The 14183-nt window shown below is 44.5% G+C and overlaps 1 protein-coding gene across 1 annotated transcript in view; it reads left to right on the forward strand.

Moving 5' to 3' along the window:
- LOC108251070 (fibronectin type III domain-containing protein 4) overlaps nucleotides 1–11333 on the forward strand; it is a 24913-nt gene extending 13580 nt beyond the window's left edge. Inside the window, exons 3-7 of the mRNA XM_037973752.1 lie at nucleotides 5502–5603; nucleotides 6869–6971; nucleotides 8832–8921; nucleotides 8999–9162; nucleotides 10879–11333. Coding sequence (XP_037829680.1) covers nucleotides 5502–5603; nucleotides 6869–6971; nucleotides 8832–8921; nucleotides 8999–9162; nucleotides 10879–10920 — 501 coding nt within the window. The 3' untranslated portion in view covers nucleotides 10921–11333. The remainder of the gene's footprint in view (nucleotides 1–5501; nucleotides 5604–6868; nucleotides 6972–8831; nucleotides 8922–8998; nucleotides 9163–10878) is intronic.
- Nucleotides 11334–14183: the final 2850 nt, after the last annotated feature.

Raw genomic sequence — 14183 nt, forward strand, 5'->3', positions numbered from 1 at the left:
ACATCACGGACTAATGACATCACAAACTCACGCTTTAATGATGTCATGGACTCTACAGACTCTAACGACGTCATGGACTCTAACGAGCCCACACCCACCTCCTGGCACCTGAGCGTCAGGAGATGTATCCAGTTTCTGCCTCTGGAGTCTTAAAAAGACAAACCCGGCCCTGCCTGCTGCCCACGTCTCGCTGAAAATAAAGTCCAAACAGCAGCTGCTGTTCGTGGAAAAAGGCTGCGTGTCCAAGCCCATCATTATTACTACCATTTTCTGCTGTTCCAGAAATCTTCACATGGCTCCTCTGAAACCTCCACCTGCTGAGACCTGGTGTAATTAAATCCTCCTCCTCTCTGCACAAACACTCACAGCTGGATTACCTGGATGTCAGAACTCTGCAGAGCTGGAGGAGACGGGCGGGCCGGTGGCAGCTGCTGGCAGGTGGTGAGAAGTTCCAGGAAAAAGCTGCAGAGCTACAACCCCAGTTATTTTAAAGTGAACAAATAAAGGCAGGTTTCTGCACAGAAAGTTAGCTTATAAAAAGAGCTGATGGCTCTAATGAGGAACTTCAGCAGTTTTTGTTTCATCTAAAGAAAAGGGGACAAATGGTGTGTTTAGACAGGCTGAGCCTGAAGTGAAAACTGGTTGTTTGTTTTATGAACTAGAAAAAGAGTGAAAATACAGCCAAACTCCACAAAGACCAGGAAAAACCTTCAGGGAGCCGGAAAAACTGTCGATCAGGACGGATTTAAAAGGTTACCAGCAACATGTGAAGAAATTAAACTTTCCTTGGAGGAGTGCATGTCGCCCGTTTCTCTCGTGTTGTAGCCGCTGTTGTCAAATGTTACGTGTTGTGAATGAAGGTGTAACAAGTTTAAAACATGAGATCTGTTGTGGAGCTGAAAACTGTCTCCCCAACCAAAAGAAACAAAAAACAAAAACTTTGGTGCAGTTATCACCCAAGAGGTTAAAATCGTTCGTGTGGCAGCAGTTTAAACGAGTCAGGCACTAGGACCATGTGGTCGCCTCACTCAGGCCGGCTCCAGCTCTGCAGCTACGTGCTGAGGCGAAGAGTCACACGGTGAGTTTGTGAATCCCTTTGAGCCGATCGGACTGGACCGTTCACCGACTCCCTCCTCTGTGAGCAACGTTTCTCTGTGGTAAAAAAAAAATACAAATAAAACACAGGAAGGAGTTTCGCTCTAATGTCCTGAGAGTTTTCTCATCTCCGACCTTCAAACTCTCGGTACGTCACAGCTTCAGGCTGAGTTTATTTGATCCAGATCTTCTTTTTCTTTTGTAACTTTACAATAAAATGTCTGTAAAGCTTTTTTTCTTTTAAATTATAGTTACATTTTCATCTCGTTGCACCCCGAGTTGGGGACGACTCTCAGCGACTACCACACCAACGTTTAGCTCAATATCTGTAGAAGTGATTGAATTACAGCCATTTTTGTAGTTTCTAAGGTCACTTGGCTGCAGTTAATCAGTTTTAAATGCTCATCCAGCGACTGTTTCTTGAACGTTTCGTTAAAGTTTGTTCGGATATTTTGCTAAAAGACGCGCAGACGTGAGCAACGATGGCCGTTCCCCTGAGGGAAAACGAAACATTTGAAACGGGTCAGCTTTACGTTTTCCAGACATTAAAAAGGATAAAAAGTGTTTCTTTTGTTCCATGTTTTTCCTCGACTGGGTTCGGTTTCTTCGTAAAAACGTAACTAAACACTTTCTTGGATTAATTACAGAAATATGAGGTCAGATATTAAATATTTTGCAGCTAATTATGACAAATAGAAAAAATAATGAACATTTAAAAAACAAATCTTTAGACTTTAACAAGCTTAGATGATCCTAATCCTGACATTCATCACAACCAGGACAAACTTAACTTTAATCTTAATCATTTATTGGAGGCGTCAAACGAACCCCATATTATGATAGAACCTCCACTGTGCTTTGCTGTATGTATCCTATAATCAAATGTGAGAAATCTGATTTTCTTTTCCCTGAAAGGCTGAAAGGTTTTATAAACAGTAAGGTTTGGTTCTGTCTGTGCTGCAGACTTTCTGTCCATCACAGACGGCTTCACGTCGATCCCGCCGTTTAGTCGGCCCGTTTCCTCGCTCTCATCCCTCCTGTGGTCCATGCTGCTAACTCAGCTCGGTTCGATTTGATCACTTTTTGCCGCCCACAGTTTGGTAGAATCGGATGTTAGCCGCCTCCATCAGCGGGAACGATTCGGCTCGAGCTCGTCTCTCCGGCGGCGGCGAGGCCAGAACCTGAATCCATCTTTCTTTTTTAAAGGAAACGCTCGAAGGTAACGTACCGTAACCCCAGAAAGCACTTATGTAAAACCTCACAGGAGATTAATGGGTTGATGCGAGCAGGTGTCATCTGCGGGCGCTTTTCTTCTTCTTACTCTTCGGGAGACGAGTTTTTACAAAAGGTTAAAGCTGCAGTTACATAACAGGCCTGTCTTGTCAGTCAGACTCCTGTTCTTCTTCACGCCGGTCCGGTTTGTGGTTCTGTTCACCGTCTGCGAGCGGAGACCGGCTCCGTCAGTCGGCTGCTGAGGCTCACACAAACAGGAAGTAACCCAGTTTAAGGAGCGTGTTTCTAAAACTCCTGCAGATCCTCAGCCCATCAGGATGTTTGGAGGCTGGTTTACAAACACTTCCAGCCGGAGACACGAGTGAAATCATTTATTTATCTGCTGCTCGGCTAAAAATAGTCACGTAACTGAACCCCGTGTTTACCTGCAGACATCTGGGTCACGTTTTAAATAATGCTGCAGCGAAACTGCACAGCCTGCAGCCGTGGACCGACTGGTTAAAACCCAGAAAGGTCACGGAAATAACCTGAAGCTAAAGGAATGATGGGAAACAAATCCTGGAAAAAAAACGATAAAAATCAGTCGCTGCTTTTGAGTTTTTGGTTCAACAGAATTATTAAAAACAAAAAAAACTGATGAAACTTTTCACTTTACATTTTGTTGCTCAACCTCCGAGACGTCTGCACCTGTCCCCACCTGTCCACAGGTGTCCACGGGTGTTCTGGTCCACTCCTCCTGAACAAACTGCTCCATCTGTCTCAGGTCTGAAGGGTTCCTTTTCCAGATGTTTCAGCTCCTTCCACAGATGTTTAGCAGGATTTAGATCAGGTCCAATGTTTGGTTCTGACCCATTCTTGGTGTTTTGCCTCATCATCCTGTTGGACCCATGAGCTGAGACTGTGACTCTGAGCAGAACATCTGGCTCCAGAAAGCCTTGATGGTCTTCAGATTTTATTGGACCCTGAACAGATTCTGGACCAGGACAGAACCGAGCCTCCTCCATGTTTCTCTGCAGGTTCAGGGTTCTGTTCTTTGGTTCTGGTTTGGGTCTGTGGACACAGAGCTGATGGGACTTGTTGACAAAAAGCTCCAGTTTTGTCTCAACTGTCCAAAGGACGTCCTCCCAGAAGCTTTGTGTCTTTTCAGTCTGTCCTCCTCAGTCTGTCCTCCTCGGTCTGTCCTTCCATTAAGTCCAATTTGTGACTTAATGACAGATGACAGACAGATGATTCAATCTGACACTGATGACCTTTGACCTTGGAGTTCACCTCTAATCTCTTTGGTTATCATCTATACGATCCGTCTCTTCAGTTTGTCATCAGCTGTCCTCTTGTAGACACATCCAGGGAGGTTGTCTCCAGTCCTGTGGACCTGAACCTTCTGTAGTCTCAGGGACATCCAGCTGCTTGGAGACGGTCTGATAGTCTTTACCTTCAACCTGCTGCTCAATCATTGTCTTTCTGAGCTCCTGAGACAACTCTGTCCTCAGCTTCCTGTCCCCCATGTACAGTGCGGTACACACCATGATCCCAAACAGCCCTGTGACTACCTGCCCCCCTTTAAACAGGCAGCCTGACTGATTCCAGGACTGAAGACACCTGTGATGATTAGGACATGTCCCTGAGGACAGATTAGTTTTAATCTTTACCAGGAGAAACATCCTTTTTATCAAAACCAGTTTTATCAAAATAATTCTGTTAAACCAAAGTAGAAATAAAATTTTCATTCATTCTTTTTTTTATTTATTACTTTTGTCAGTTTCAAGTTCTTTCAGTGACCTTTGTGGGTTTTTCCTTCTTGAACAAACCGGTTTTGAACAGAACCTCCTCCTGTAGCGCTGCCAGAGGAGCAGAGCCAGCCAGCTCCCTGCCAGACGCTCATTTAGTGACTTTTCCTCAGCTTTCACCACTTTACACACATTTACTGGCTGGGAAAACAGACTTTCTGCTGGCCAGACATTCAGCAAGCTTCAGTAAAAAAAAGAAGAGTTCATGAAGATTAACGACGTGCTTAGCGAGCGGTCGGTTCCTCGCCTGTTTTAACGTCACATAAAGACATTTTATTTAGTGCTTTGATTCTGCTGACTCGTCTCTGCAGACATATTGAAATTGTTCTGGACTGTGCAAAACTCCTGATCCGTCCCTCATCCACCGCTGAAAGGTGTTTTTCTGTTAGCAAAATATCTCACGACATGATGGGTTTGAATGAAACTGACAGGAAGTGATCACTGAACGTACATCTGCAGCTGATTAATTGGATTAACTCCAGAAGGTAAAGATGGCCACCGCAGCTAAGTGTCAGTTTTACAGATACTGAGTTAGATTTGGTGTGGTAGTAGCTGAGAGTCATCTCAAGCGTAACGTCTCGTAAACTGGCCTCAGGTCGCTTCAGGAAATAAGACGATCTCTGAAAGGAGGCGGGCGATGAGCATTCCTTCAAGGAATCCAAGGCTTTTATTTTGTTAATGTTTTTATTTTTGAGCAGACCAGAGTTTCCTGCAGCCTCTGAGCTTTCAGGATCTGCTGTAGGCTGAAGTAAAGTTACAAAAATTAACATTTTTTAAAAAACAGCTTTGGAGAAATGCTGTTTCTTTGTGCTCCTTTTTCCTCCTTTTTCCTTCATTATTACAGGTTTGAAGGTTTAAAAGTTTAAAGCAGGGGTGTCCAATCCTGGTCCTCAGGGACACCATCCTGCATGTTCTCCTTGTTTCTCTGCTCCAACACACCTGATTTAAATCAATGGGTGATTAACAGGCTTCTGCAGAACATGAAGAGGTGATTTAACCATGAATCAGGTGTGTTGGAGCAGAGAAACAGGTAAAACCTGCAGGATGGTGGCCCTGAGGACCAGGATTGGACACCCCTGCTTTAAGGGTTTGGAGGTTTGGAGGTTTTTGTCTCTCCCTCATGCAGCCGTTCGGTGCCGGACTGTGTGGCGGAGCTGCTGGAAGCGTGATGCGTTTGCTCGACCGGAAAAGGGAAAAAATTGGATTCCCGAGCGTCTGATCTGCTCTTACTCGGTCAAGCTGAAAACCAGCCAATTCCATCTGATGCATCTTTCATTAGAAACCTTGAACTCCTGATGAACGGAGGCTGAGCGGAACGTGACGTCTCTGACTTTACGTTTTATTTAAAGATGTAAGAGTTTGTTGCCTTTTGTGTGTCGGCTCCAGAGGCAGGACGGCCTGATGCAGCGCTCCATCCGAGAGGTGAACACGTCCAGCCGCTGGTGCGTCCTGTGGGACCTGGACGAGGACACGCACTACAGTGTCCAGGTGAGACGCACGCCTGTCTCCACCTCCATGCATCCAGACTAAACCGGTCAACATTTAATAAAAGTCAGCCTCTGCTGCAGCAGAAGCAGGTCGTCTTTTATCTGCTCTTTATTTTCAGATTCATTCCCCAAGGTTTAAACTCGTTCCTTTTTATTTATGAGAAGAAAATAAGCTTCAGGACGCTGAGATGTTTAGTAAATTAGAAAATCATAGCTGAAATTCCAACCGTTTCTGAGTGTTTGACTGAAATAACCATCCAGCTGAATTTATTTAAAACATTTTTACAAAGCAGTTTGGATTTAACATCATTGGTTTGTCAGTGTATTTGACTTCGAGTCAGCAAAATCAGATAAACTCTGAAGGCGTTTTGACTGCTGGCTGAATAATTCAGAGATGATTGGATCATTAAAACGACACTTTCATACATATTTTAGGACAGTTCTCGCTTCAAACCGTAAATGAACAATAACTGTTTTGTTTTTAATGTCCTAAAATGTAAAATATTAAACAGAAATGTATGATTCTTATTTTAAGTAACACTGTTTTGGGACTGAAAGCTAATGTGAGTCTAATAATGGTTTTTATTTAACATGTTGGTATTTTTGTTGCGTATTAAACCGAATTAATCAACCACATCAGATATCTGTCATCAATAATTCCTCTGCATGTTGGACTTTGAGCGGTTGATCGTTAGTTAATCATTTATTAGCGAATTAAAAACTGAGTCTGAGGCGTTTTCTGAGCTGATAAAACAGCTTTTCATCCCCTGTAGCCGACTCTAATGAGCCGAATCTGTTAGTTTCTGACCGCAGTGGGACTCTGTTATTGTTTAAACCTGTCAGAGGGACAGACTGTCCTTCAGCTGCGGGTCCAACGTGTCCGACGTGTCCTCGAGCAGCCACTTCACAAAGACAGGAAGTCCAACCTGCTGTCCTCTGAAAGGAGGTGAGAGGGTGAAAACAGGCGGAGTTCAGAGCAGAACGATTTCACTTATTTGACAGAAAATAATCTAAAAACTGAGGATTTTCCGTCATGAAACTCATCAGAGATGAGAAATAAACAGTCTGACCTGTTTGGTTCATTTTGTTGGTTTGTTTGGCTGAAAATCGGCAGCTGTTGGACTGATGGACCACCTGTGTCCTCCAGGACTCTGGACGGAACCCAAAAGCCCTCTCGTCTGATTAAGTCTGTCCTCCTGAGCCTGTGTGCCTCTCCGTGCAGCTGCAGAGCCGCTGAACGTCTCGTTGTTCTTCCTCCTCCTGTAGGTCCAGTCCGTCGGGCTTCACGGCGACAGCCAGCCCAGCCGCTCGGTCCACTTCAGAACCCTGGAGAGAACCGACCACTATCCAGCCGGGATCCTGGACCACCGTAAACAAACACAGTCTCAGAGTCTCACACCTTGTGTGAAATGAAAGGAATCTGGGATTAAATGGTCTCATTTAATGGTCTTAAAATCTGAATTTTGTATTTCTGCCTTTAAAGGAATCAACATTTAAGGGTTGATACCTTGGAAATGATAAATGGTGAAGCTTTGATGCCAGATTCTGACATTTCGGCAACTATCAGGTGAAACATGTCATTCATTTGGAAGATTTAGAAACACCAACGTTCACGATTCATGAGGTCAAAAACACCTCCAGCATCCAGAGGGCCAAATGTTAGAAACCCTTAATGTGTTCGTTTTACACGCAGATGTTCTTCTAAATGAATTTTCACTCAAAAGAGTCGGATAATCTTTTGTTTGAGTTCATATAACAAATAAAACAGATTCAATGAAATTTACAGCCTAAAATAGGAGAATATCTGCCTGATATTTACCATAATGGAGACTTATTTATCATTTTGTATTGATATTTAAAGTTTCACCAACAAACGCAGAGTTTGTGCTGAAGTTGAAGTCGGTTTGTTCAGAAACTTTTACAGACGTTTGATTTTAAGCCACATTTGCAACAAAAACTTAGGGTTTGTTTTTTGTAGCTCCTTTAATGGCTCGCTGCCGTGAGCGAGCGTTCTGATTGGCTAAGACGCCGTCGTCGTTGATTCTGTCTGATCTTCGCGCAGTTTTAACGCAAATGTAACTCCTAGTTTGCTCTGGTGATGGACAGACGAACAGGTGAGGTCAGGCAGGGATCCCCGCGGACTCTGATGGAGGAGAACCTGGAGAGGTGGAGGCAGGTGGAGCAGAGAGGCTACAAGGAGGTCAGAGGTCACAAAGGGGCAGGACTTCAACTGTCCTGGAGGACGGGGAGTGTTGTGAAGAGGTGAAGAAGAGAGTCCAGGCAGGATGGAAAGTTTCAGGAGTGATTTGTGACAAAAAGGTCAAAGGAAAGGCTCACAGACAGTGGGGAGAGCGGCCATGTTGGTTTGGAGACAGAACAGGAAGTGTCAGAGCTGAAGATGTTGAGGTTCTCCTTGAGAGGGACGAGGATGGACAGGATCAGGAATGAGGTCATCAGAGGTCCAGCACAGGTTGAAGAACTGGGAAATAAAGTTAGAGACGGGTTGGACATGTGCAGAGGAGGGACAGAAGGATGTTAGAGACAAAGAGGACAGACTGAGATGGTTTGGACATGTGCAGAGGAGGGACAGAAGGATGTTAGAGACAAAGAGGACAGATATGGATGCAGTTAGAGAGGACATGGAGGACAGAGGACACAGAGGACAGAGTTAGACTCGCTGTGGAGACCCCTGAAGAGGGAACAGCTAAAAAAAAAAAGGAAGAAGAACTTTTTTGTGGGCCTGATTGAATGAACCAGTTGGCCGGATTTTGTCCCGGGAGCCAGCAGTTGATGTGAGATAATGCATATCGCCCGCCGCCTTTTTATGTTGCGACACGATGGAGCTGTTTTAAAGAGAAACCTTGAAGATACTTCATGTGCTTCGTCACGCTCAGAGTACGTGTTGTGAAGGACTGACTGAGTTGGAGCCATTTTTGTGTCTGCTAATGTTGATTAGCTGTGGCGGACATCTTGAATCAGCTTGACTCCAAATGTTAATCAGCTGTAGATGCACATCCAGTGATTGTTTCCTGAATGTTTCGTTAAAAATCCGTCCAGTGGTTGATGAGATATGTTGCTAACAGACAGACGAATAGCTACTGTTAGAGTTTTAACAAAGATCCTAAGAGATCTGATGATTCTGGACATGTCCTCTTTGATGTTTTGACATTTTGTGGATAATTTGAAGCTCTTTAAATGAACGTGTGAATAAATCGGACTCTGTCCTCAGACGAGCCGGCGATGGAGGGTCTGGGTATGACCCCTCACCTGCAGACCGGAGAGCTGCTCATTATCACCACCGTGCTGCTGCTGTGGGCAGGTGAGTCTGTCCAGGTGTGTGTTTCTTTTAAAGGCTCCGCCCCTCACGTGTTTTAACCCCGCCCTCTTCGCCGCCAGCCGTCATCGCCCTCTTCTGCCGGCAGTACGACATCATCAAAGACAACGACTCCAACGGCACCAAGGAGAAAGGCAAGAGGCCGCTGGTCCGAGCAACCGCCTCCTACTACAACGCCTCGGCCGGCAGCTCGCCGCTCTACAACGGAGCGGTCCGCAGCGGCAGGGTGAGTCACAACCAGAACCAGAACCTCCCCCCGGTTCCCCTTTGGCGCTGCGGACAGCTGACAGAAACATTTTGTCCTCTGAGGAGCGTTCAGTCGCAGCATCCGTGGTCTCCTAGCAACCACACCTGCTGCCATTAGGCTGAATGTAAAGCAGAGGCTTTAACCCAGGCTGCAGCGCCCCCTGCTGGCCAGGAACCGTCCAGCTGAAAGACAGAAGCACTGAGATGGCCGACCACAGCGCAGTCTGAAGTGGTGCCGCCATCTTGGTAGGTGCTTAGGTCCTGCCAGCATTAATATCTGAAGGGAAAAAAAGAGTGTTTTACCAATAATTGTTGTAATTATCAGACTTTAAACTTCAAATAAAGTGGTATTATGAGGGCTCGGGATATACAAACTAACTGAACATAAATCATCAGTATTACTGACAACGATTAGTCAACAAACCTGTTTATCCTGCTTATTTGGGTTTATGAGGATAAGAGTTTAAGTTCTTGGTCTGAGTAAAGTTAACTCTGGTCGCACAGCTTGGGTTCGTCTCAGCAGACATATTAGGTACTTAAATAAACTTATAGCAGGGGACAAGAGTATTCTGTAGTATTTAATTAAGTATACATTTTTGTGCTGATGACACAGCATACAGCTCACACCAGTTGTTCACTGTGTGATGGGTGTAGCACCTTGCAAGATGGCGGCCATAAATCTCACCCAGAGCTGTCAGTGGCCGGTCCTGTGCGTCCCTCTCTCCTGCAGAGCTGCAGAGGGACAGAAACTTCCCATGGAAGTGAAGCTGGAGAATTTTGGAAACATTTCAGAGGAATTTTTGGGAATTAACTGGAAATTTTTTTGGGGAAATTTAAACAAATTGTGTCGTGGGATTATGAGTTCATTATGAGTTCCGAAGTTCATTAAAGCAACAAATTATTTTCAACTTGCAGACAATCATGGATTTTTAACATTTTTTACAGCTGATTGTTCATCAAAATGTCTAAATTTACAGAAAACATCAAATTTATTCACACAAGAAAATTATTTTCATGTTTGATGATTTTATCTGGAAACAAAAATAATTTCAGTAAATTAAATTTCACAACAATAAGGTTGATTATTCCCATCTGTCCCTACATGTCCTACCTGTCCCCATATGTCCCACCTGTCCCCATATGTCCTACCTGTCCCTATGTGTCCCATCTGTCCCTATGTGTCCCACTTGTCCCTACATGTCCCACTTGTCCCTACATGTCCCATCTGTCCCTACATGTCCCATCTGTCCCTACATGGCCCATCTGTCCCTACATGGCCCACCTGTCCCTACATGGCCCCATATGTCCCACTTGTCCCATCTGTCTCTCCATGTCCCTATGTGTCCCATCTGTCCACTCCTGAGTGGAATAAGAAGTTATTTCCAGAACCAATGATTCGACGCTGCGACTCAAACTTGTTTCTGTTTTGCGTAAAACTGTATTTCCATGGCGACCATGCGGACGAACCTCGCGCTGCGCAGTCCCCTTCGATTAGGGAGGCAAGAGTTGACCAGCCGGCGTGACCGTGGTCCAGGTGGACAAACCTGATCAGGACGTCCAAAAAACAAACCGTCTGAAGAAACGATCTGAGCTGGATTTAAAAAAAAATAAAAAAAATTTAAATAAATAAAAATCCAGATTGTTCCGGTTCGACAAGCTGAACTTCCTGAACTCTGACTTCCTTCTTGTCCTGCAGCTGCACCGAGCTTCGTCCTCCATCAGCATCATCAGGGTCTGACCGGGACGTCCAGCTCAGGACGGGTTTCAGGACGTGTCCCGGGTCTCTGACCTGAGCGAGGAGGATGCTGCCCTCTGCTGGAGGAAACTGGAACTGATTTCTTCTGCTCTGATGTCAAAGACTGATCTGAATATTTTCCAGCATGTTTCGGCTCCTAAACGCCTCAGACTCCTTCACCTTCGTCGGCCGACGTTTCCCGACTCCTCCTCTCATCCTTTCAGCTCAGTTCAGTCGATTTAACTCCTCATTTTAGGATAAGTCTGAATATTTTCTGTTGTTTCAGGTCAGTAATTAAACGTTCATCGTGAATTCAAAGTGTTTGTGATGAAGTTTACGTGTATTTCAGCGTTCAACAAGGTGGATTTTCACTGTAAATATTTCATAAAGGGTTTGAATAAATCAGGTTTTATCATCGGGTTGTTTCTGTGTCTTAAACAGCTGCTTAATTTAACGTCTTGGATTCGTTTGGAACGATGGAAGGAAGTGTTTAAAACGGAGCCGAAGATCAGCTGCTGCAGAAATAATAAAAACTGAAACTTTTACTGCGCAGAAACGGAAGCTAGTTTCTTTATTTTTACATTCTGGCAACAAAACAATCAAGTTTTCCCTCAGAAATCACCTGAAAATTAAAGTCAAATCAATATTTTTCTCCTCCATCGTTTCTCGACATCTATGAAAGCTGGAGGGCGACAGAAAACCTGGATTTTAAATTGGGAAATCATGTAAATTCAAACAAATTAGCTGCTTATTTCTCCTAAAAGGTTAATTTTTTAAAATTCAGGAACAGAAATATTTAGCTGTTGAATCAAAAACAAAACCAAAAACATTAAAACTTGTAGATTTGTGCAACTTTGATTCAACAAACATGAATATTTTAGTGTTTGAAACTCTTAAATTAGTAATTTAAACAAATTCTACTAAAATATTTGATGTTTTGACATTTTAAACAAACAAATTGTTTGAATTTCCTCTAAATGATCTTTTAAGCATCATAAAAACTATGCAGTTTGAGTTGATTCCTGTAGTTTTATTGATATAAAATCTCAAATGCGGGTACGCACTCAATGTAAACAATTCCCTCAGTTGAATCAAATCCCTGTGGCTGTGCAGGTAAACTTAAATTTAACCTTTCTTTTCCGACCCTTTGGGTGTTTCCGGAGCTAAACCAACAAAATCTGCTTCCAGATGTTTCCTTCAGCGACACAAAGACCGGCGGAATGAGAAATGATGTTTTTGGTGAATTTTCTCGTCAATCTTTCTAAAATCGTCTCCAGAAAAACCCTTTTGTCACACTTTAACGTTGTGTTTTTTTCTGTGATTTGTCAGGAAATATTACATTTTCCAGATGTTTATCTGTTTTTGTTTGTAGAATAAAAACCAGGAACGTGGAGTCTGAGCCGCAGTTGTTCTGTTTGGACACCAGGTGGCGCCAAAGCTCCACGTCAGCAGCGTTTCCTCCTCAGATCAGCCGAAAGACGTTTAAATCAGCTGAAGTTTCGCCTCGGCGGGAGCAGAAATACCACAGAGGTTTTATTTGCTTTCAGTTAAAAACAGATTTATTCTCTTTATTTTCTGCCTCCAAATGGCAGTTATAGAAAAAAAAGTTTGTCGTCAAACTGACTCGTGTGTTTCTCGCTCGCCTTGAAGGAATGCTTGTCACCCGCTGGCCTCAAATGTTAAAGTTTTAAATAAAAAGCCCACCTGACCTGTTCCAGGGATGACTCTCAGCTACTACCACAGCAGCTCCGGCCCATCAGAACCCGACTGGATTCAGGTGAGTTCTGCTTGCCTGTGAATACCCCGGGGTCAGAGGTCACAGGAAGCTCCTCCCCCCTCGGCTGCTCCTTCAGATCAGAGGTTAAAACCACTTCCTGCCATGTTTTGTCTGCTTCCGTCCAGGCGGCAGGCGGAGGGCCGGGCCGGGTCTTGTCCCGCCTCCTGAGGTTCTGACCCGCTGAGTGAAACAGAACCGTCCGTTCTGACGGTTAAAGACTCGAAGGCTCTTTGTTTCCTGACAGACGGGGTTTAGTTTGAAGTGATCTGAACCTGCTTTACTGCTGCCGATTCATTTCTCCTCTTCTTGTTGGACCTGAGAGGACAGGAGGACTGAACCCTCGTCCTGTCCTCCCTGTCTGTCCTCCACGTTTCAGCCTCTCGCTCTGAGGTCATCGCTTCTTATTTCGGACTGATTCAGTCAGCATTCACGCTGCTTTAATGTTTATAGTTTCTTCTGTGCGTTTCTACAGAACGCCTGTCTGCCTGTCGTATTAGAAGGGCTGCAGGGAGTGAGAGGCACAGGTGTGTGGTTACCATGGTGACCTTAACGGGCCACCTTTTGATCTTTTCAGTCTCTTTTTGTTTCGTTTATGTGTCAAAATGTCAACATTTTCTCAGCACAGATTGATCCAAAACTCCCATTGACTCCCACTGACTCCCATTGACTCCCACTGACTTCCACTGACTCCCATTAACTCCCACTGACTCCCACTGACCTCCATTGATGAAGAGACCTTATGGGTGTCGTATTTTCAGGCGGTAGCTGCTTTGTCACCCTTCAGGTTTTATTCTGATTTGTTTTTTGATTTAAAGTGTTTTTAGTGCCATAAAGTGGTGGTTTAAATGATTCAATGGTTAAAACAGACTTCCTTTAAAGGTTTTTATGAGACTCAATGGTTCGATCGGAGAAAATTTAAATGGATAAAATCTTTAATGATCCCCAAAAAGACAAAGTTGGACCCTAACGTTTTGGCTCACCATTGACTCGACCCAAACAGATCTCCTCTCAGACCTCACCTTGTCTAAAAGCTTGTTTTAACGTCTTCCTGGCGACTCGGAGCTGTTTTCAGATTTCATGACCTGAATGACTCGGTGAACCCGGTTCTTTGTGAAAGGATGAGTCGTTTCCAGGCAGGAGTGCGGAGACCATCGACAGTCAGTCAGAACGCCAAAACCGCCGTCTGCGTCCCAAACATGGAGGCTCACGGTCGTAATCTGAAACAGGAAGGCCTTGTCTGGGGTTCCGAACGGTGTTCTGCTGTTCTTCAGAGGAAGAACGTGGCGTTCTGGGTTGATTGGCAGACGTCCATAGAAATGCGTCTGAAAGAGCTTCCTGTGAGCTGTGACCTGGCTAAATGTCAGGCCGGCTCGCAGAATGTCGCTTTGTTCCTCCGGAGGAAGGTCTGAACCGTCACTTCCCCCAAGAAAATATCCGCTTTTAGTTTTTTATTTCATTTTCAAGCCTCTGAATAAATCTGAGACCGGCG

Source organism: Kryptolebias marmoratus, linkage group LG23 (genome assembly GCF_001649575.2).
Source record: "Kryptolebias marmoratus isolate JLee-2015 linkage group LG23, ASM164957v2, whole genome shotgun sequence".
Taxonomy (NCBI): domain Eukaryota; kingdom Metazoa; phylum Chordata; class Actinopteri; order Cyprinodontiformes; family Rivulidae; genus Kryptolebias; species Kryptolebias marmoratus.